Source organism: Pelecanus crispus, chromosome 11 (assembly GCF_030463565.1).
Source record: "Pelecanus crispus isolate bPelCri1 chromosome 11, bPelCri1.pri, whole genome shotgun sequence".
In the NCBI taxonomy this organism is placed as follows: Eukaryota; Metazoa; Chordata; class Aves; order Pelecaniformes; family Pelecanidae; genus Pelecanus; species Pelecanus crispus.
This window is the reverse complement of record NC_134653.1, coordinates 27857222-27878081: the sequence shown is the minus strand read 5'-3', so window position 1 is coordinate 27878081 and position 20860 is coordinate 27857222. Positions and strand designations below refer to the sequence as shown.

Below are 20860 nucleotides of genomic sequence, written 5' to 3'. Positions count from 1 at the left end.
CATAATGTTTCAAGCAGTTAATAGAACATAAATGATGGGTTTACTTATGAGGAAAAATGACTTACAGATTATAAGTATGTATTGTTCCCTTTAACCTTTTTATCAGTGGTAAAAAGACTGGAAATATTAGTATCCTTTCTTCAGAATGAAGAAATACTAGTTAGTAAAAGTTCACTTTCTTTTGTTTGCATAAATTAGTAGATCTAAGTGTGTGTGCAGTAGCTATAACTTGCTTTTGCATTAGAGGTGGTCTGTAGAAGTTGGTCAGCATACTCAGAAAAGACAACTGTGTTATAAACACTGGTTCTGTTCTAGCAGGGATAGCAGTAATGAAAACGTTTTTAATCAGAGGAATTTCCAGGTGCAGACAGTATTTGGAGCAGTGGGTTGACTAGCCACTATGGCCTGCTGCAAAGTCAACCTGACACAGTTAACCTTCCTTTTTTTTTTTTTTTTCCCTTTCCTGTTCTGTAAATACCCATAAGTGCTGTGGTTTTGAGACATGAGAGAGCACTCTGGTTTGTGCTGTAGATAAGAAGTGCAGGAAAACTTCCATAAATTTTTTTTGAAGTAACTGAAGATAAACACATAAGCTATAATGATTCATACTCATAAAATCTCAGAGTATTAAAGAAGCTTTTTTGGTTTTAGCTTTTGTTATTAAAGGGATTCATGTAATGTTGTCAATATATAATGTATGTTCATTAAATATTATACAGTAGCTGAATAACATAGTTGTAGTTACATTGCCAATACCTCCACCCCTGCCTCACTGCCAGGACTAGAGTCTTGAAAGCCATCCTGAAGTAATGAGTGTGCTTAACATTGCATTTTATTCTCTGTACTTAAAATTCACTTTAATGTTATTGTTCCTATGTGTAGGGCAATTTATCTCTTGGCATGGGGTGGTGGTGACATAGGACAGTTAACTGGTTATTGATTAAAGTATTCCCAGCCTGTCCTTTACTTCTGAATGCTTTCTTTATGGACAGAATAAATATTCTAATCCTGTTTGCTTTCCAGACCTGTTTGTGTTAGGCCCTTGCTCCTAATCCTCGAGAAAGTGTGAATAGCTGTGAACATGGTAAGGGCTTATTGAGATGGTTTTTGAGATGGCTTATTGAGATGAGAAATAAACTAAGAATAAATTGGCATAATGAGAACATTGTTTTTGGAGTGATTGTAGTTATTGGTAAATTTAAGAATTTGAAAAAAAATCACTGAAATGCACACATCTGTTCAAGTGAAGCTGTTGCTTGCAAGACACTTGAAATTTTGTTTTTTCAGCTGATTTGGGGGTGGAATTGTTTTGATATTTTATTATTTGCAATTAGTGATGACTAAATTCATTACAGTTCTTGTAACTTTATGTAGAGATCCCTCAGTATTGTCCATTTACCAAGTAAAGTAAAAAAATAAGAAAAATCCATTTTGCAACGGAAACTGGGACACATGCAGATGTAACATTTCTTGTTGTATCTTGATTGTCATTCTAGATTCGAATCGCAGCGCTGAATGCAAGCTCCACAATTGAAGATGACTATGAAGGTACCTTCAAAAGTCATAAGACACAGACAAAAGAAGCTCAAGTAAGTAAACCCACAATTTTCGTAATGAAGATTTGTCTTGATGGGATTTTTGTCCTCTCTTGTTGCAGGGATTGTTCAACCATAATTTTTTGGGTTTAAGAAAGTTGTGTTATTGTCTTATCTCTTGAACCCTCCTTTAGCAAGCTAAAACTTCACTCAAATGAGTTATATTAGGTCAGTAAGGCTAATGTTCTGCTATACAGTCTGAATCTGGACTGCTATACAGCAGAAAGCATTAAAAGTGTGAAACCACTGATATTCATAATAAATATAAGGATATTGTAATAAGTATATTTAATAAAGTTGCCCTGCAAAATAGGTTCTAATTTTTTAAACCACAGGAAGCAGAAGCTTTTGCTTTGTACCACAAAGCTTTGGACCTTCAGAAACATGACCGATTTGAAGAGTCTGCTAAAGCTTATCATGAGCTGCTTGAGATTCGTCTTCTGCGAGAGGTCAGTGACCTTTAGAGAATGAAACTCTAGAAACTATTTTTATTAGATTTTGAATTACTTAATTTCTTATTGGCTAATTAGAAATGTCAGTGTCATCAATTGGCGAGTTGTTTGCTGTTCTTTTTACTTGTCTAATTCCTAATGCCTGCGTTGGATTTATTTTATCATTTCTAGGCAGTTCTTTCTGGTGATGAGAAAGAAGGGCTGAAACATCCAGGCTTGATGTTAAAATATTCCACCTATAAAAACCTAGCACAACTGGCAGCACAACGGGATGACTTAGAGACAGCCATGGAGTTTTATTTGGAGGTACAGTATAGCTGAAGTAAAACACTGGAGCCTCAATGTTTGCAAAAACTTGCCAAAATATAGACGTACACCTTTCAGCATACATCATTTGAATGTATGTCTGAATTCTGTGTACTTTCTGACATTATATGTGATATAACTGGTCCACCATTCAGTCCCCAAATCAGTAGTGACCCTGCTGAAAACTAAAGCAGTGCCAGTCCCTGTAGACAAGTGGATTTGCATGTCTGAAATGTGAATAATGGTGTTTGTTATGCTTTGTAGGCTGTAATGCTAGACTCTACTGATGTCAACCTATGGTATAAAATTGGTCGTGTGGCAATAAAACTAATCCGCCTACCTTTGGCTCGTCATGCTTTTGAAGAAGGTCTCAGGTGTAATCCTGATCACTGGCCTTGTTTAGATAACCTTATCACAATCTTGTACACACTCAGTGACTACACAAGTAAGTACAGTACACCAAAAAAATTCTCAACATATGTGTAATTTTACATACCAATAAAAAATTGTAACGATGCAGTCATATAGGAGAAAGTGTATCTTGCGTAAGCAGTACATTAGGGTATGGTAGAGACTTTTACTTCATGACAGTTTTTTTTTATTTTGTGGTAACGTATGATGGTTTGTATCAATTCTGGTTACCTTAAAAATAAATGCCTGGGGTCTCTTAGATCAGAGCCTCTGCAAGAATTTTCCTGTAGACTGTTCTCTTGCCTTTTGACATATGCTGATACTGTCTTTCTAGTAATTTCCAGCTCCATAGCAGGATTTGGGTATAAAACTACAGTCCAGTTCATAGCCTAGTATGATTAATTGTAGTTGATGCAACTAACCCTAAGATTTTACATTTGAGTAATATCCAGTGGATTAACTGATTCAAAGGCAGTTTAGAGAGAAATTGCAAGATGGCAGAAACGTTGAATCTGATCCTTTAGGTTTGTCCTACTGGAATGGTCCTAATTCTCTTCACATAACTGCCCACGCAAGCAAAAACCTGGTGGGATACACTGCTTGTTACACTAGTGGAATCTGCAGTTAAGACATTTGAGAACTTGAAAATGGTAAATGATTGTGATTCTCCTTTATGATTCTAATTACTTTTGTGCAGGAATGGAGTCTTGAAAGTAAGTAAAAGATGTACTGCAAAAATTGTTTAGGCAAAATTAACGATATTGTTTTTCTGGATATAATACTTGGGAAGACAGAATAGGTTATTTTAACTGTATGCATGTAGTTATTTGATATGTTACAAAGCTATTGGTCTAATTTATGTAAATGTCATATTTAGTTGGAATTCAGTGGTGTATATGAAGCCCAGATATGGGAGCTTTTGAGTGAACCAAAGCAGCGATTGACCATTCAATTTCTATTTCTCTGTCAGCATGTTTGTACTTTATCTGCAAAGCTCTAGAAAAAGACTGTCTATATAGCAAAGGATTGGTTCTGAAGGAGAAGATCTTTGAGGAGCAGCCTTGCCTCCGGAAAGATTCCTTAAGGATGTTCCTCAAATGGTGAATATCCTCTTATAGTATATACTGCATTTGGAGTGTAAATTTTGGGTTTGGGGTAGTTCAGAAAAGCTGGTGAGATGCAGTGCTTTAAGCTATAACAATATCTTGCTGACCTGCCTTCTAAATAATAAATCAATGTTAAGTGTTGGTGCTGCTGACAGAATGTTCTTCAGTAATTACTTTTGGAGGGAGGTAGAAAGAGCCAGAAAATCCATTTGCTGCTGCTGCTCACTTATGTTCATACCTAGATCTCTTGTAATCATCTTCCTTTGTTTTATTTTACCTGTTTGCAGCTGATATCTGCAGCATTCATTTTGGTTTTCTTTTTGTAATTAAAAAACCAAAACACAACAAACAACCCCTCCTCCCAAAAAACCGAAAACCCACACATGTTACTGCTTTTCTAAGCAGTCACAGATTTGGGACTTGATACAATTTTCTCGTATCAGTAGGTTTCAGGGAGTCTTACTGATTTTTCTTGACAAATGAGTACAGTCAGAAGACTTTGTATGTTTCATTAGTACCTGAGGTGCAGAAATTCTTAGTTTATTAACCTTTCAGACCACTGCAACTCTGAAGATATTTTGCAATATTATGTTGGAGGTTTTAGTCCTTTATTATTACTTTTTTATTGCAGTATGCAAAACTTTTACTAAAAGTTTAGTGTCATATAGCTCTGCAAATGTCTATTTCTGTGTGGATTTTATAGTATGAGTGGGTAAGAGGAAAGTGGAAAAAGAAAGTAGAGGCCTGTAAAATTTACAGGACCTGTCTAAGTTACTGACCATTCAGCATCAGAGCTGCTTCTGATACTGTAATATGTTGCTGTGATGGTCAGCAGAATTCAAGAAAGAAGTTAAGTTTTCAGTTTAATTATAGTTCAGTCTCACTGAATATAGTAATCGCTGCATGTGTAGATAACATCAGTACCCTATATACATGGTAAATGGAAGTGGAACATGCATACTAGCATGCATCCTTAACTTATGCAATAAATCAATCAAAAACACATTTAACATTTTAGACAACTGTACTCTAAGATCTAAAATGTGAAAATACAGAGTATTTAGAAGATAGAGAAGAGAAAGGATAACTTAAATTTTAAGGCTCTAGGATTCTATGTATAGCAGTAGACCTTTAACAGAAAGTCCTGTTTCGTTACAGAGATCCTGATTTATTAAGCTGCCTTAGGTCTGGATCTTAAAATGAGTTACATGCTGAATTAAGCCAGGGCTTTTAGCCACTTTTTTTTTTTGTTTGTTTCTGGATTGTGATATCTCTGAAGAAGTGGGTTATTTTTCACTTTTAAAAATTCATTCCTAGACTCAGACTATACAAGACAATTTTCAGCTCCAAATTTTATTTGTGACAGCATGAATTCCTCAAAATAGCACTTTGGAATGAAAGGAGTTTCTCAGCCATACAGTTTTTTTGTGAACCAAAAACTTCTGTCTCAGAAAGAAAACCTCCTGCTTTCCTTTAATTTCTCAGTGTTTGGAAAACAGAATAGGACAATCTCCCTTTATCTTAATTTTTAAGGCAGAACAAAGGTTTCGGATGGTGCTTCTATGTGCACGCTATAAAATTTGTACAATAATGTTATTTGAATGCTTGTTTTAACACTTGTTTATTTTTGTTACATTGTAGGAAGATATCAAATATATCTCCCCAGGCTTTAAAAAAAACCCCAAACAACGACAAAAAAACAAATGACAAATGAAAACTTGAACTTGTCTTCATTTCTTATTATTTCTTAGTGACATGTCTATCCATAATGTAAATGTGAGTGCAGCTGAAACGGGAAGAATCATAGATGAAGCACTGGAGCTACGTAAGAAAAGACAAGCTTTGCTAGTGCGTGACAGAGAACCAGACCTCAGACTGGTCCAGCCAATTCCCTTTTTCACGTATGTCTTTAAATTTTTCTCTTTTTAAAAGATTTCTCTGAAGCCACTTAGGCTGACAACTGTGTTGTACTTCAGATGTCTTCAGAACACTCTTTTTTTCTTGTAAACAAACAACAAATGTGTTTTCATATTTTAAGAGTTTATAGGTTGGTTTGGTGTGCTTACGAGTTTAGCATAAACCCCATATCTTTCAGTTTTCAACCTTTGAATTAAAACCAGTGATGTAACAAAAAAAAAACCAAACTAAGAATGATTTGGCAGCCATTCCAACTGTATTATTGGATTTTTCATATATGACTAGTTTGTATATGAACTTCAAAGTAAGCTTAGCTTTTTTAAAAATGTTTTTACTATTGGGATAATGGAAACACAGAAACCAATTACAGTTCTTTATTTGCAGCCAGATATAAGGATACTAATAAGTTGTTATGTATGTCTTTATTAAGGCATAAAGGATTGGGTTTTGGCTTGCTTTTTTTATTGCACGTATTTTTCTGGAATATTAATGGACTCTGCACGTAGGTCCTAGTGCAGAGAAGTTGCTTCTACTTGTGGATAAGGGTGAGATGTTTTTATTGTTGTTGACTGAATGCAGAACCTGAAAATGGTTCCTTTGACACTACTTTTTTTAGGGTTCAGTATAGAGTCATTTCCTCAGGAACTACTGCATACACCTTTTTTTGTTAGAGACATTTTTTGAGATTAGGCACATTATTGACTCCCATTTCCTTCCTACTGCAGCCAACTCACCAGTTTCCTCTGAAAACATTTGCCTGCTGCCACATTTTGTTCTTGTTTTTCTAAGTAGTGTATTCTAGAAGGGAAGCTCCTAAGGACCTCTGTTCCAGGCCTGAAATTGTCAACGGTCCATATAACAGGAAATACAGAAAATTATTCTCCAGCTTTTCTAGTCGTGGGACAGATTTTGACACTCAAATGTGTATTCCTCTCCCACTAAAAAGCTGCTGTTCCTACCTCTAGGCTATTGGAGAAAACCGATGTTGAATGCTGTTAGGTTTGCAAATATAATTTAGAAAATAATGGGACAAGAATTGATGAAGTTGTGATGCTATTGTGTTTCCACATGCAGGTGGAAGTGTTTAGGAGAAGCTTTACTTGCCATGTATCACCACCTCACAACATGTGATCCTCCTCGACCCAGTCTGGGAAAGAGAATTGATCTCTCAGAATACCGAGACCCAGTTCAACATTTGATTCTTTCTCCTACCTCTACTCCTGTCAGTGTTATTCAGCCAACTCCAGTCAGCACTAATCTTGTGGTGACAATGCCAGATCCTGTATTACCTTACACTCCAACAACACCCAACTTTCCAAGTCACAGTCAGAATTCATTGGAACCAGGAGCTACTGTAGGTGAGCAAGGTACTTGAGTCTAAGATTCAAGATATCTTTCCTGCTTATCTGAGTATTAAAAGCAATACAGAATTCACTGGGAAATGCTGTCTTTAAACTTCATGTTGGTGGATTCAGAACCTTTTCAGCATATGTGTAACATCTGGTAGAAGAAGTGAAGTTGAGCTCTATAAAATTAAGTTATGTTGACCCTTCACATTAGAAAAGGAAGGCCACCTAAACTGCCTGAAAATCATTGATTCCTGACTAAGACATAGGACCAGTGTTCAGGACAGTGGACTTGCTTTCCTATCTAATGGAAATGAGAGTTGGGCTGATCTGTTGTTCTTAATTGTTACTCCAGTGCAGGAGTAGCTGACATCTTCTGGTTTTGTGCTGTTGGCTCATACTTCAGTTTTTCAGTCTCTAAGATTAGAAGAATCATGACTCTCTTCCAGCAGTGATGTATGTCAAGGAAGAGTCTTGAGCTCCTTAGAATGAATGAGCTGTTACAGAAGATGATGACTGGTTGATTATTCTGCTCATGTTTAACTTTAAGAACCTGAGAAAACCAAGCTGTCAGCTATTTTTATTTGAAATCTGTAGCAAGAGGTTTGAATATTTTATACTTTAGCTGTATATGTATTTACATATCTAAAACTATCAAGGAGTTACCAGTATTTTGTTGATATTCATGGGAATTTATAAGTGTTTCTGGAGTTAAAGGTAGACTCCTCTGATTTCCATTTCAGAAACTTCTTGAAGACTAAAATAAAATAATGAATTCTAATGAATAGTGAAATGCAGACTTTTCAGTAAGTCTCCTTCTTGCCTTGGACCAGCATTTTTATGTAAAATGCCATAGCCAGTTTATATTAAAGTTTTCGGGGTTTTTTTTAATTATTTTTAAATTTTTGGCTCTGGCTTCAGAAGGAAACCAGTGAATCTCAAGTGTTGCTGTAGAATAAAATAAAGTGGCAGCCACAAATAACTTTTTTTTTAAAAAATAAAAAAGACTATCCACTTTTTGTTTGGCAATTTAACCTGTCAGTATCTTCTCCCCCCCCCCCCCCCCCCAATTCTGTTTCCAGGTGACATATCTGCAGGTGATAAATCTAAGAAAAGTGTGAAGCGAAGGAGAATTACAGAAGATAGTGGTGAAACAGCAAAAAGGAGATCTGCTAGAGTCCGGAACACCAAGTGTAAAAAAGAGGAGAAGGTTGACTTTCAAGAGCTGTTGGTGAAATTCCTTCCTTCCAGGTACTGTACAGCAGTAACTTTCATTACGAGAGTATCAAGAGCTAAGTAGAGGAAGCTGTTGGGGGTTTTGTTTGATTGATATGCCCCAACCTTAAAACCACTAGACCAATGTTATTTTTTGAAGCAGATGTGATGCATTGTCTTCTCAGAAATTTAATAAAACTGTTTTTAGTGAAAATTACTAAAAACTAATTGAAAAATAAGAAAGCTTTTATTAATGTGAAACTGAATTAGAAGACGATGCAGATGTCAAAATGGATAAAACACGTAGGTAATCTTGGTTTGGACAAAGCTTGGGAACTGGATGTAAATCTTTGAATTCACTCCAGTTAATATACTTCCACTGTTAAAATATGCACAACGTGCCATGTTTATGTTTCACTTACTAGTGAAAAAGGGAATGAGGATTTTGTTGATATTGTGGTTTTTGCCCCCCTTTCACACAGGTTAAGGAAATTAGATCCAGAGGAGGAGGAGGACCCTTTCAATAACTATGAGGTGCAGTCAGAGATCAAAGAAGAGAATTTCCAGCATGTTGGACCACACAGAATGTCATTTGATTCTACAACATTTATGGAATCTGGTAAGGATTTCATTATAACCCCCACTCTTTCTCTGTTGTTTCTTCCATACTGTATGCTGTCTTGGGTTTGCGTGGCAAGGTTTTCGTAGCAGGGGGGCTAGAGGTGTGGCTTCTGTGAGAAGCTGCTAGAAGCTTCCTCTGTGTCCGATAGAGCCAATGCCAGCCAGCTCAAAGATGGACCCACTGCTGGCCAAGGCCGAGCCCATCAGTGACAGTGTTAGTGCCTCTGTGATAACACATTTAAGAAGGGGGAGGGGGCGGGAAACAAAACAACCCAGGACACAAACTGCAGCTGGAGTGAGGAGTGAGAATATGTGAGAGGAACAACTCTGCAGACACCAAGGTCAGTGCAGAGGGAGGGGAGGAGGTGCTGCAGGTGCCGGAGCAGACATTCCCCTGCAGCCCCTTGTGCAGACCCTGGTGAGGCAGCTGTGCCCCTGCAGCCCATGGAGGTTAATGGTGGAGCAGATATCCACCTGCAGCCCGGGGAGGACCTCACGCCGGAGCAGGGGGATGTGCCCCAAGGAGGCTGTGACCCTGTGGGAAGCCCACCCTGGAGCAGGCTCCTGTCAGGACCTGTGGACCAGTGGAGAGAGAGGAGCCCGTGCTGGAGCAGGTTTGCTGGCAGGAGTTGTGACCCCATGGGGTATCCACGCTGGAGCGGGCTGCTCCTGAAGGACTGCACCCCGTGGGAGGGACCCATGCTGGAGCAGTTTGTGAACTGTATGTAGCCTGTGGGAACGACTCACATTGGAGAAGTTCATGGAGGACTGTCTCCCGTGTGAGGGACCCCACGCTGGAGCAGGGGAAGAGTGTGAGGAGTCTTCTGCTGAGGAGGAAGCAGCAGCAGAGACAACGTGTCATGAGCTGACCACAACCCTGTCCCCCTGTGCTACTCGGGGGAAGGAGGTAGAGAAAATCGGGAGTGAAATTGAACCTGGGAAGAAGGGAGGGGTGGAGGGAAGGTGTTTTAAGATTTGGTTTTATTCCTCATTAACCTACGTAGACATGTTCTCACTCCTCTCTCCTACTCGGGTTTGATTGATAATAAATTAAACTAATTTTCCCCAAGTTGAGTTTGCTTTGCTGGTGATGGTAATTGCTGAGTGATCTCCCTGTCCTTATCTTGACCCACAAGCTTTTTCATTATATTTTCTCTCTTCTGTCCAGTGGAGATGGGGAGTGATAGAACAGCTTAGGTGGGCACTTGGCATCCAGCCAGGGTCAAACCACCACATATGCTTTCTTTTCTGTATTTTCCTATCATATCTAGAAGATAGAGAAGTATATGTTATTTTAAATAGTATCATTTTATGGCATAGAAATCTTTCAGTTGGTAACAGGTGTGATTTTTTAGGTCTTGGGGACTGCTTAATTACTGTGTGGAAGAGCTCTATTGTGTGGAGTTTCCCATTTAAACTGATTGGAATACAATAACTTAATTCTGCATGTATGCAGCACAGGAGAACTGCTGCAAGATTAGTGCATAAAACACTATTGAAACGTACTTGTGTCAAGTTATGGTCTGCCTTGACCTTAAACACATACGGCTTCGTGTTTATCTGCTTTTTAGAGAAACAGGATGTTCATGAATTCCTGCTGGATAACCTGAACAATGGTGGGATCTTGGAGCTGATGATGAGATATCTAAAAGTTATCAGCCAAAAGTTCCTAGTGAAATGGCCTCCTGGCTTATGTGAGGTGGTCCTTAGTATCTATAATAGCTGGAGAAAGCATAGTAGTAGTCTTCCCAATCCATTACTGAGGGACTCAAGTAATCAGCATATCAAGGTAATGAAACACTTTTCCTTATACTTCTATTTGCTGCTGTGTTGCTCTATGTGTACCAAAAGTACCGAACTGAAATCCAGCAATTAGACACAGGTTTTGCTTAGCTCTGTCTGGGGAGCTGTTTGTGCTAGCTGTTGCATATTTCATAACTGTGGTATACTGCAGCTCACATAACTGTTCTTGAGCTCCTCAGTTTAGTTTTAAAATAACCTGCAATTTACAGTAAAAAAAAAACCCCAAAACAAAAAACCAAATCAAAACCAACCCCACCCCCCCAGTATCACCGTTTTATTACCTTTAATAAATCTGTAGATTTCACAAATGCAAATAGAAAAAACGGTAAGTTCATTAAATTAATGTTAAACTGGCTTAGTGACACAAGATGATACATCTTGCATTATAAAACCAGTACTGATGCTTCTTGTCCACTGAGCCTGCCTGTGTTACCTTTTCAGTGCTAGCAATATGTATTTATTTGGAAAGTTATTTGCCTTTGGTATGACTGCAGTTTGAAATTTTTTTTTTTTCAGATCAACAGTGTTGCTACTTTTTTGCAAATGAAAAATGAATTCTGAAAACTATGTTCCATTGACTTAGTTTACAAAATAAACAAAAGTATTGCTGTGTAGCAGATGTAAAATATTTTATACATCCTGTGACTTTTGTATTTCTATATATTTTTCATATATACATACCCTTTTTAAAACAAATGTAAATATATTTATAAATGTATTCCCTTGGTTCTCATTATGCCTGCATAACTGCTTGCCTGGATGTAAAATTTAAAAACTCAAGACTCTGCAGCTGTACTATTAAAAATCACTGTCCTCATGCTTGTCTATTCTTTTTCATCCTTGAATTTATTTTAAATTTGTGCAAGCTATCCTGAGTGTAATAGATTCGGGTTTTTAAGATTGTAAAGGGCTATTCTGGTAACATGGATGGACTTCTGAACCTTCTCACAAGCACCTGGCTTTTACAGCTGGACTTGTAGCCCTTATTCCTATGAATTTAATCAGAAAATAGTATGTTCTTCACTGCACAAAAATACCTGGCAGAGATCCATGGTGACATGATTTTTAAAATACTGCTAAACTTTATCCAGCAAGCATTAAAAAGCTGATAAGACTAGAGTACATACTCAGTCTCATGGAGATAAATACTGAAAAAATTATAGGATATAAACTTTTTATTTCTCAAATATCAGTACTTCTACTGTATTCTGGAAGCATGCTTTTAGCATGATTTAACAATTTAATACAGTTTTATTTCAGCCAGATACAAAAATAAAGATGTCACTTTTTTCTACTGACTACCTTCTTTTGTGAGCTGAGATTTTTATTTTTGTTTTAATGTTCCTTCTAAGTATTGTTTTGTTTTGTACCTGTTGATTTGTAAATGCTATTATACACCTTTAGACAGAGGAAGAAGTAGTTATAGCTTGGGAATAGAAATCCCAAGTAAATTGCACTTTCTTTGAAGTAAATTGCAAATTTAGTGGTGTTTTTTTTAAAAAACTTTAAAAACCTTCTTCTTTTAATGTATTTCTTCCTGTATACTCTTTTTTGATATGTCCATATTTCTCTGAAGGATATGATGTTGATGAGCCTTTCTTGCATGGAACTACAGTTAGATCAGTGGCTGCTGACGAAAGGGAAGAGCTCTACAGGTGAGAACTGGATGTTACTTTCTTCAGACTCTAAAAACACTCAAGGTCTATTAAGAAATGTTTCCAGGAATTCATTGGATTTTAGAGCTATTTTTTCTTAATGAATGTGTTTCAGATCTGTATTTTATTGGGCTTTCAATTGTTTGCCTTAAAGTAGATCAGTGCTTTTGAAGTACTAGTAGGCGGGAGTTTTTTCATGGGACGCTAGTAACTTTATGATAAAATGTAATTAATTAATTTGCAGTTTCTCCACGAAATTGCCCTGCTGCCTCTGTGAATGGAAAGTTTGGTCCTGACTTCCCAGGAACTCATTTCTTGGGAGACCTGTTGCAGCTGTCATTTGCATCCTCACAACGAGATTTATTTGAGGAAGGCTGGATGGAGTTTGTCACTCGGGTGTATTGGCTGAAAGCTCGTTTTCTAGCACTGCAGGTTTGTTTTACTTTTCATTTAACAAATAAAACTTTTCCCAAATTAAAATCAATGTTGTTCAGAGACGCTACAGCTGATTTGGGAATCTCAGCTCATTTAAGCATGCAGATACAATAATCTCAAAACATAGTGATTTCATTTTGCTTTTTAATATAATTAGCTATCCCTAAGGATAGAGGTGGAAATGAAGTAGGAGGTCTCACATGCAAAGCTAATATTCAGATATGTTTAATATGTAAGTCTTTGTTTAAATTAGCTCATGTTCAGCTTGAAAAAACATATTTGGACCAAAGTTATTTGGGGTAGTATTGCATAGCTGCAGAATATGTGGGTTTTTGGACCTGGACTAGTGGATGATATCAGAGTCCCAGGCAGTCCAAAATGCAGCTTTCAACTGAAGCAGACTGTATGTTTAATTACTCTCCCCTCTGCTTTTTCAAGGTAGCATGATTCTTCTTTTGGAGATGTTTAATTTAATATGCAGATTTTGAAACAGAGGGTTTTAAACCTATCACTAAGGGAATCATTTGAAAGAAATGTTGTTTGATCCCAGACATTTTTTTTCCCTCCAAGCATTGCTTTCTCAGGACATCAAAGAGTTTGTTTATGCATCAATTATGTTTAAGTCAATTGTCAACTAATGATGTCAGCCAGTTTCTTAACTGTGAACTAACCAGTTCCTTCCTTTTTTTTTCTTTCCAATCTAAAGATTCCTTTTTATAAACTTACTTGAGGAAAAATGAGAGTTCCTATAAGGCTACTGCCATTTTTTCTTTAGATATACAGAGTTACATTTTGCCTGTGCAGTTTGCATTCCTCTCCTGACCACTCAACTTCAGTATCTACTTCAGTTGGACAGAGCAAGTAGAATGCGTTCACTTTGCAGAATATAAGAATGTTTCTTGACTCAGTGTTTTTATTTTCACAAATGAAAGAGTTATTTCTACTGTTTTACTCTTCCATGGTTTTAAAGGAAAGGGATTTAGCAATCCAAATTAATCTTTCAGATTTATGCAAGCTGAATTCTATTTCTCTGATTTGTTTTACCTGTTATTAAAGTCACTGGTAAGATATACCGCTTTTTTTTTTTTTTCCCCCCTAACTTTGAGATTGTCAATTGGATTTGTTTTTTATTTGGGAGGATGTGCAGTAATCACACTGACAGTGCTTACATTGGATTTAAACTTTTTCTATGTGCTTTAGAAACCCTTGCTGCAGACAGAACTCCAGGGTTTTTTTCTTTTTTTTTTTTTTTCCTCTGTACTGTTTCTGTAGGGAGACATGGAACAGGCACTTGAAAACTATGATATTTGCACTGAAATGCTACAGAGCTCCACTACAATGCAAGCTAAAGCTGGCAATGAATGCAGCATTGTGATACGGTTACCTAATCTACATGTTGATTCTGTTGTTTCTTTAGAAGAGGTAAGAACTAATTTGCAGGGGTATTCTACCCACTCCATCTCTCCCAGTCAAAGGTCATCTATGAATTAGCTCTTTTGTGATGGAAGTTTACCATATCCATCCTAGAATTTTTCTAAGAGTGAAAGGACAGGTTCATAGTTCAGTGATGATGTCAAGGCCATCATCTCCTTTTCAGAAAGACACCTTTTGGATCTGTTGGTCCTATACAACTTAACATTGCTTTTATGTATGTAAAATAAAAATATTAGAAGAGCAGCTGCATGTAGAACAGTAGTTTATTAGATTAGTGTTTTATTTTCTGTTCTTGAACATATATTTCACCTTTGCTTAAATGAGCTCTTTACTTCAGCAGTCTGTTTTCCACATAACTATTTGCGTACACTTCTAAACAAAGGGATGTCCATCTTCTATTCTTTGTATTGCTGTTTTGGGGGATGAAGTCCAACATAGGAGATGCTGTCTTCACTCTGAAGTCCATCTGATGGATGTATTCTTGCAGTGTAGAAATGTGTGATTTTGGCATTTGAGGCAAAAAAGTTTAAAACCATTATAGCACTAAAGTCATACACTATGTAATAATTAAAAATCTGTGGAATGGGTGAAGTGTTACATAGTAGGTGTTTTCTTCCTGGTTTATATTCCTGGATGTAGCTGTACAGTTCACATAGCTTTACAGCTAAACTGCTAGGAGAAATGTCGGTAGTCAAATGTATGTGAAGACAAAATGAAAGTTGGATTGTGCCATCTGTGATGTTTGCAGATTGAAAAGAACCTAAAATCTCTGGAGAGATGCCAGTCTTTGGAAGAGATCCAGCGACTGTATGAGGCAGGGGATTATAATGCAGTGGTGCATCTGCTTCGTCCAACATTATGCTTTAATGGTTATGGCAGAGCAAAACATCTGGAATTTGTAACATCCATACCAGAGAGACCAGCACAGCTGCTTCTTCTACAGGTTTGTTTTGTTTCTTAAAAAAATCTTTTTTAGTAAGGGATTAAGACTTATTTCTGAAAACAGGATGAAAGGATTTCTAGAGCAGGTGTTAATGGTTAACAAGTCTTATTTACAAAGCAAAACATGGAACCAAATCTGTAAATGGTTTGAACAGCATAGCTTTATTGACATCATTAGCAATATGCCAACTTTTGCTAACTGAGAATGTGGCTAAAGATAGATGTCTGAGGCCTACATGAAATGGCCAGAAAAATTGTAAATTCAAATAAACTGGAATCATTTGCAGACACATCTTATGGATGGATTCATGCTCTCTGCATCTGCTGTGAATGCTTCCTGCTTTTGCTGATGTTGACTATATGGTGATTTACAACCATCCTGAAACTTAAAAGTTATCTAGTATATGAATGATTTTTATGATGTAGTGTATCTTTCCTGCATGAACGACAAACCATTGATAGATACATTCAGTATAATTGCTATAGATTTAGTCCATTTGGCGCTATGAAAATAAGTGTACAAATGAGGTCAGCTATAGGAACAATTTGACCCTATCAGGTTCTCTGGGAAAAAAAAAAGGGTTGCACAAAAAAAGGCTGATGCTCTTTTAACTGGACTGAGCCAAATCCTCCAGCCTTCATGCCATCTTGTGACCCAAACTTGGCAGCGTAGAAAGAAGCAGGAGGATGTTGCTGTAGTGCTAGCCTTATAGTTGCTGTTTTGTTATTTATGAAGTAATAAAATGGTAGCGCAAGATCATAAAGATCCAAACCTTGTTTCTGTAGGGCCTCTATTAAACTGCATGTCATTAGAATTTTAGACCTACAGGCATCGCTCTCCTGAGTACTTTTTCATGCATCTTTTATTAAAGCAGAAAGATTCAGTGATGATTTTTTTGAAATTTAGATCCTACTTGTACATTTGTCATCCAGGGTCCATGCACCTCCTATTGTCCTTTTTTAATGTCATATTTAAAGGTGTTCCATTATTGTTCCATTAAAGTAACCACATTAACTGTATATAGTGTATTGCTTTGCCCTGCTGTGCATTCATGGTTTAAAATAAACTGCACCCTTACAATAGATTTTTTTCATATTTACATTCCCTAGGACTCCCTGCTTAAACTGAAAGATTACAAGCAATGCTTTGAACGCTCAGAAGTTGCCTTGAATGAAGCAATTCAGCAGATGATTAATATGACAGCAGCCTCTGCTAAAGAAGAGTGGGTTGCTACGGTAACACAACTGCTCATAGGAATAGATACTTCATTATCGTCAGTCAGCAGCATCCTGAAAGAGTCTTCTGTAACACCAAGCCTTGTTCGATTAACAAACAACCTGATTCAGGTAACCTGTTTGCTTGCACTAGGAAAGAGGTGTTGTGTGCTACAGACCTTCAGACATGACACAGCTGCTGTCTGAATTGCCACCCACTCGCAGTGATGTTTTGGGTTACATTTTTGTTGCGGGAAGGTCGAGGGAAGATAAGCATTACCTTCATAGTCTTCATTTTCATTTCAGTATTAGAGGTGCACTGAGCACACCTGTGCTAGAATCAGTAACAGCAGGTACCTTCAAACACCAAGCTGCCAAAAATAATCAAAGAATGGTAGTAAGGTAACCCAAGGAACAACGCTATTTTGTTACGCTGTTTGAAATGGTGATAATGAGAAGACTTGAAATGGCTGGTGCAGTTTGTAAGTTACGGCACTGATCTTGGCTGTATGTGCTTTGGGCTAGAAGACAAGATCCTGTAAGCCTTACGAACATGGTAGAGTTGCTTGCAAGTGCTGGCCAAGCTAAGGGTTTTTTCCAGTAAAAACAGAGGGTAATGAGACGAGGGCAGGAAAAAGTGATGTGTGGACTGTTTCTAGGATTACGAATACAGCTAATTTTAGCCTTCTAAAGAAGGTACTTTCAAACCTTAAAACTACTGAATGAGTATTTTTCAGTTCAGGTAACAAATGGCAGACTCTCAGTTCTGTTAAGAAGCTAGTCTAGTTAATGTCAAAATTCAGTGTGCTTGCAACTCTCAAATCTCCATTTACTTCAGTAAAAGGCAAGGACCTTCGCTGCTCATAAAATCATACTCTTATTGTGTAAAGTTGTATGTGTGTCACTATGTTATGGAATGTAATGGAATTAGGAGAACAGAGTATTCATTGTAATATCCTAAACGGTTTCTGTAGTAATAATAAATATGATTCTTTATATACATAAATACCAATAGAAGCACTATTGTATGTGTGAAAGAACATGAGAAAAGTGTAGGACTTCAATTTATTGCCGTGAGTGAAGAAGGCAGCATAGGATTATTGGGACTCACTGGAAGAAAGGAGTTGGTAAATATTTAAGTAGCACAGAACTGAGTTAAATCCAACTATTGTAGGACTTCTATTTATTGCCACAGTGCCAGAAATTGCTGTCACTGTGGCAATAAAATGGGCGGTTGAGAAATGCTAGGACAACAGTTCCATGACACAGCATTGTGTTGCTCAGAATTTATTCAGTTACATAATTTATATAACATCAGTTAATGATCCTAGTTGGTCTTTAACAGTTGTAAGACCTGGCAAAGAATTCAGGAAGTCTTTTAACTAAGTTCCTCTTCCTTGCTGGGCTGTAGATAAATTTCTTGTACAGTAATGAGGCCTACTAACACTAAGAATTTATGCTGCACGTTTTCTTACTTTGAATTGTTTGTATATGGTATTAACAGAGAAGTAACTAGTTGGAAAACGACAATGCAAGAGGACTGTCAGGGTAGGGGAAATGACCTTCTACCCTTCCCCATACCAGCTGATGTTATTTGTAGGACTTTTACCGCCACTCATTGTGAGAAGCTGAGACTCAGCTTTAGATTATTTCCTTAGAATAAAATGCATTACCAACTTTGGGTTGTTCGAAAGGATTCACGCCTAACTTTATTTCATATCACTTTGTATAATGTCTGCTTCTTTATTAGATCATAGACTGCAGCATGGCAGTCCAGGAAGAACCAAAAGAACCATACGTTTCCTCAGTGCTTCCATGGATTATCCTGCACAGGATCATCCAGCATGAGGAAGATTCTTTTCGATCCCTTTGCTGCCAGCAGCAGCAACAACAGAACCAAGGAGAAGAAGGTGAGTAAATGATTCACTTTTACGTATGGAACTGAGCTCCTTACCATCTAGCTCTGGACTATAAATAAGAAAATACTTGTTTGTCATCTTATCTTGTTGGCTGAAGGGAGTAGAGAGGTATGCAAACATCACTTTCTTATCACTGAGGAAATTTCTTTTTACGACACGAAGCACTGGCTAGTTGGATTTAACTCAGTTCTGTGCTACTTAAATATTTACCAATTTCTTTCTTCCAGTGAGTCCTGATACTCCTATGTTGCCTTCTTCGCTCATGCTGCTGAATACTGCTCATGAGTATTTGGGAAGAAGATCCTGGTGTTGCAATTCAGATGGTGCTCTTCTCAAGTTCTATGTAAGTGTTAGCATTGTAGAATAATTGGTTGGAAGGGACCTCTGAAAGTCATCTGCCTAACCCCTATCTCAAAGCAGGGAACAACTTCAAAGTTATATTAGATCGTTTATTGCCTTGTCATGTTAAAAATACACTTTTAAATCCACTTTCCTTTTTCTCCCAGACAAACACATGAACGTTTTGGTCAGTTTAATCTGAATAGCAAAGGCTTGTTATTCCAGACCCCTGTCCATCGCTATGCTTTCTAAACAGGACTTTCTGTCAGACAAGAGATGCCTTTGGATAACCAACTCTGTACTATAAAAACATCTTAAATGGGAATTAGTAAATGATCTACTTTGCCCTGAAAGAGAAAGCACTGGAGAAGTGTTAAGTGATTATTCTGAGTACTTAGGAGAAATGTGGGCCTGTATCAGCCACTGTATCAGTGATCATGATAAAACGTCAGTTGAATGACTTGAATTTTGTGGTGCTTAGCTTCGGAAGATGCATCTTCTACTCTTTAAAAATAAACAGAGGTAATGTTTGAAGCTAATAAAAATTTCTGGCGCTTATCAGCACTCATCCAGATGACCGGTAATATGTAATTTGTCATTGTTGTATATTTTTTCCTGTGGTAAAGTCAGAGGTTGTTCGGGTTTTATTTTTGGTAATGAACGTATAAAACTGCTTGCAGCTTGTGACCTGTGGAAAGGGAATACCTGAATACTGAATCTATCCAGTTTTATCTTCTGCTGTGTCTGGTAGCTCAGCCACACTCCTGCCCTGCTTGCAGCACGGTTTACTCTGATTTAAATGAAAAATTTTATTTTAGATATTCAAATCACATTTTACTTGGTAATAACTCTTAATTTTCAGCTGTCCTCTGAGAATTAAGAGTAACAATTCTAAATTCACAGCTGTTGAAGGTGAAAATCACCCCAAGTCTACTAGCTGGGTGGGGGGGCAGGGGCGGGAACATGAGCAATGTCAGGAAAAATAACAGACAAAACAGAGTATCTCATCTTTCCTGCTTATCTCTCAAATGTCTTGCTGGAAGGTGAGCTGTCTGTATGGATGGAGCATGCTTCCTGCCTCAATATTCCATCAGTCACCATGGCTTTTGTCCCCCAACCAGGAAGTAAGTAAGGCAGGATAGAAATGGCAATCTTGGGGCAAGAGGTGTGTGCCGAGTTCATCATGAATTCATTATAAGGTATAGTACCTCTGAAGATATGCAGAATTTAGATACTGCTAAAGATAATCATCTTGTGCTTTGAAGGATAATCTAATCATTCATATGAAATAAAAATTAAAAAAAGACTTTTTTCAAAGCTTTTGTAAAGCATTGAATAACTTACTTTGTTCATTGTAGGGTTTTTCATAGGTTGTTATTTTTGTTTTGTTTTTCTCCAGAATACAAATGTTGCTATTGCAAGATACAGAAAGAACTTGGGTAGAAGTCTTATTTTTGCTGAAAGGGGTGGAGTGATTATCCTTGACATACCTTATCATGTTGTCAAAGATGTTAAATATAAAAATGGATGTAGCAGAGACCATGGAATCATAGAATCATAGAATTGTTTGGGTTGGAAAAGACCTTTAAGATCATCCAGTCCAACCATTAACCTAACACTACCAAGTCCACCACTAAACCAGTTAAGGGTAGAGTAATAATTAATTTCATGTTTCCTGGCTTGGTGGCTGGATTATTTTTTAATGAGAGTAAAAACTAGGAATTGTTAAGGTTGGAAAGGATCTCTAAGATCATCAGTCCAACCATCAACTCAGCACCACCATGCCCACTAAACCATGTCCCAGAGTGCCACATCTACCCATTTTTTTCAACACCTCCAGAGATGGTGACTCCACCACCTCTCTGGGCAGCCTGGTCCAATGCTTGAAATGCTTCATTTCCCATGAAGAAATTTTTCCTAATATCCAATCCAAACCTCCCCTGACACAACTTGAGGCCATTTCCTCTCATCCTATTGCTAACTACTTGGGAGAAGAGACCAACACCCACCTCACTACAACCTCCTTTCAGGTAGTTGTAGAGAGCAATAAGGTCTCCCCTCAGCCTCCTCTTCTCCAGGCCAAACAATCCCACTTCCCTCAGCAGCTCCTCTTAAGACTTGTTCTCTAGACCCTTCACCAGCTTCGTTG

General features: G+C 37.5%; 1 protein-coding gene across 4 annotated transcripts in view; it reads left to right on the top strand.

The window, feature by feature from the left end:
* Positions 1-20860, top strand: part of CABIN1 (calcineurin binding protein 1) — a 124967-nt gene that overhangs the window by 1567 nt on the left and 102540 nt on the right. For 3 of the 4 annotated variants that reach the window (XM_075718188.1, XM_075718189.1, XM_075718186.1), the window contains exons 3-20: positions 1024-1084; positions 1497-1589; positions 1931-2044; positions 2219-2353; positions 2618-2798; positions 3735-3864; positions 5622-5771; positions 6862-7154; positions 8216-8384; positions 8831-8967; positions 10541-10758; positions 12349-12427; positions 12672-12859; positions 14135-14284; positions 15045-15239; positions 16349-16585; positions 18204-18363; positions 18600-18715. In XM_075718188.1, coding sequence (XP_075574303.1) covers positions 1082-1084; positions 1497-1589; positions 1931-2044; positions 2219-2353; positions 2618-2798; positions 3735-3864; positions 5622-5771; positions 6862-7154; positions 8216-8384; positions 8831-8967; positions 10541-10758; positions 12349-12427; positions 12672-12859; positions 14135-14284; positions 15045-15239; positions 16349-16585; positions 18204-18363; positions 18600-18715 — 2748 coding nt within the window. In that variant the 5' untranslated portion in view covers positions 1024-1081. The remainder of the gene's footprint in view (positions 1-1023; positions 1085-1496; positions 1590-1930; positions 2045-2218; positions 2354-2617; positions 2799-3734; positions 3865-5621; positions 5772-6861; positions 7155-8215; positions 8385-8830; positions 8968-10540; positions 10759-12348; positions 12428-12671; positions 12860-14134; positions 14285-15044; positions 15240-16348; positions 16586-18203; positions 18364-18599; positions 18716-20860) is intronic. The other variant, XM_075718187.1, reaches the window with a different exon arrangement.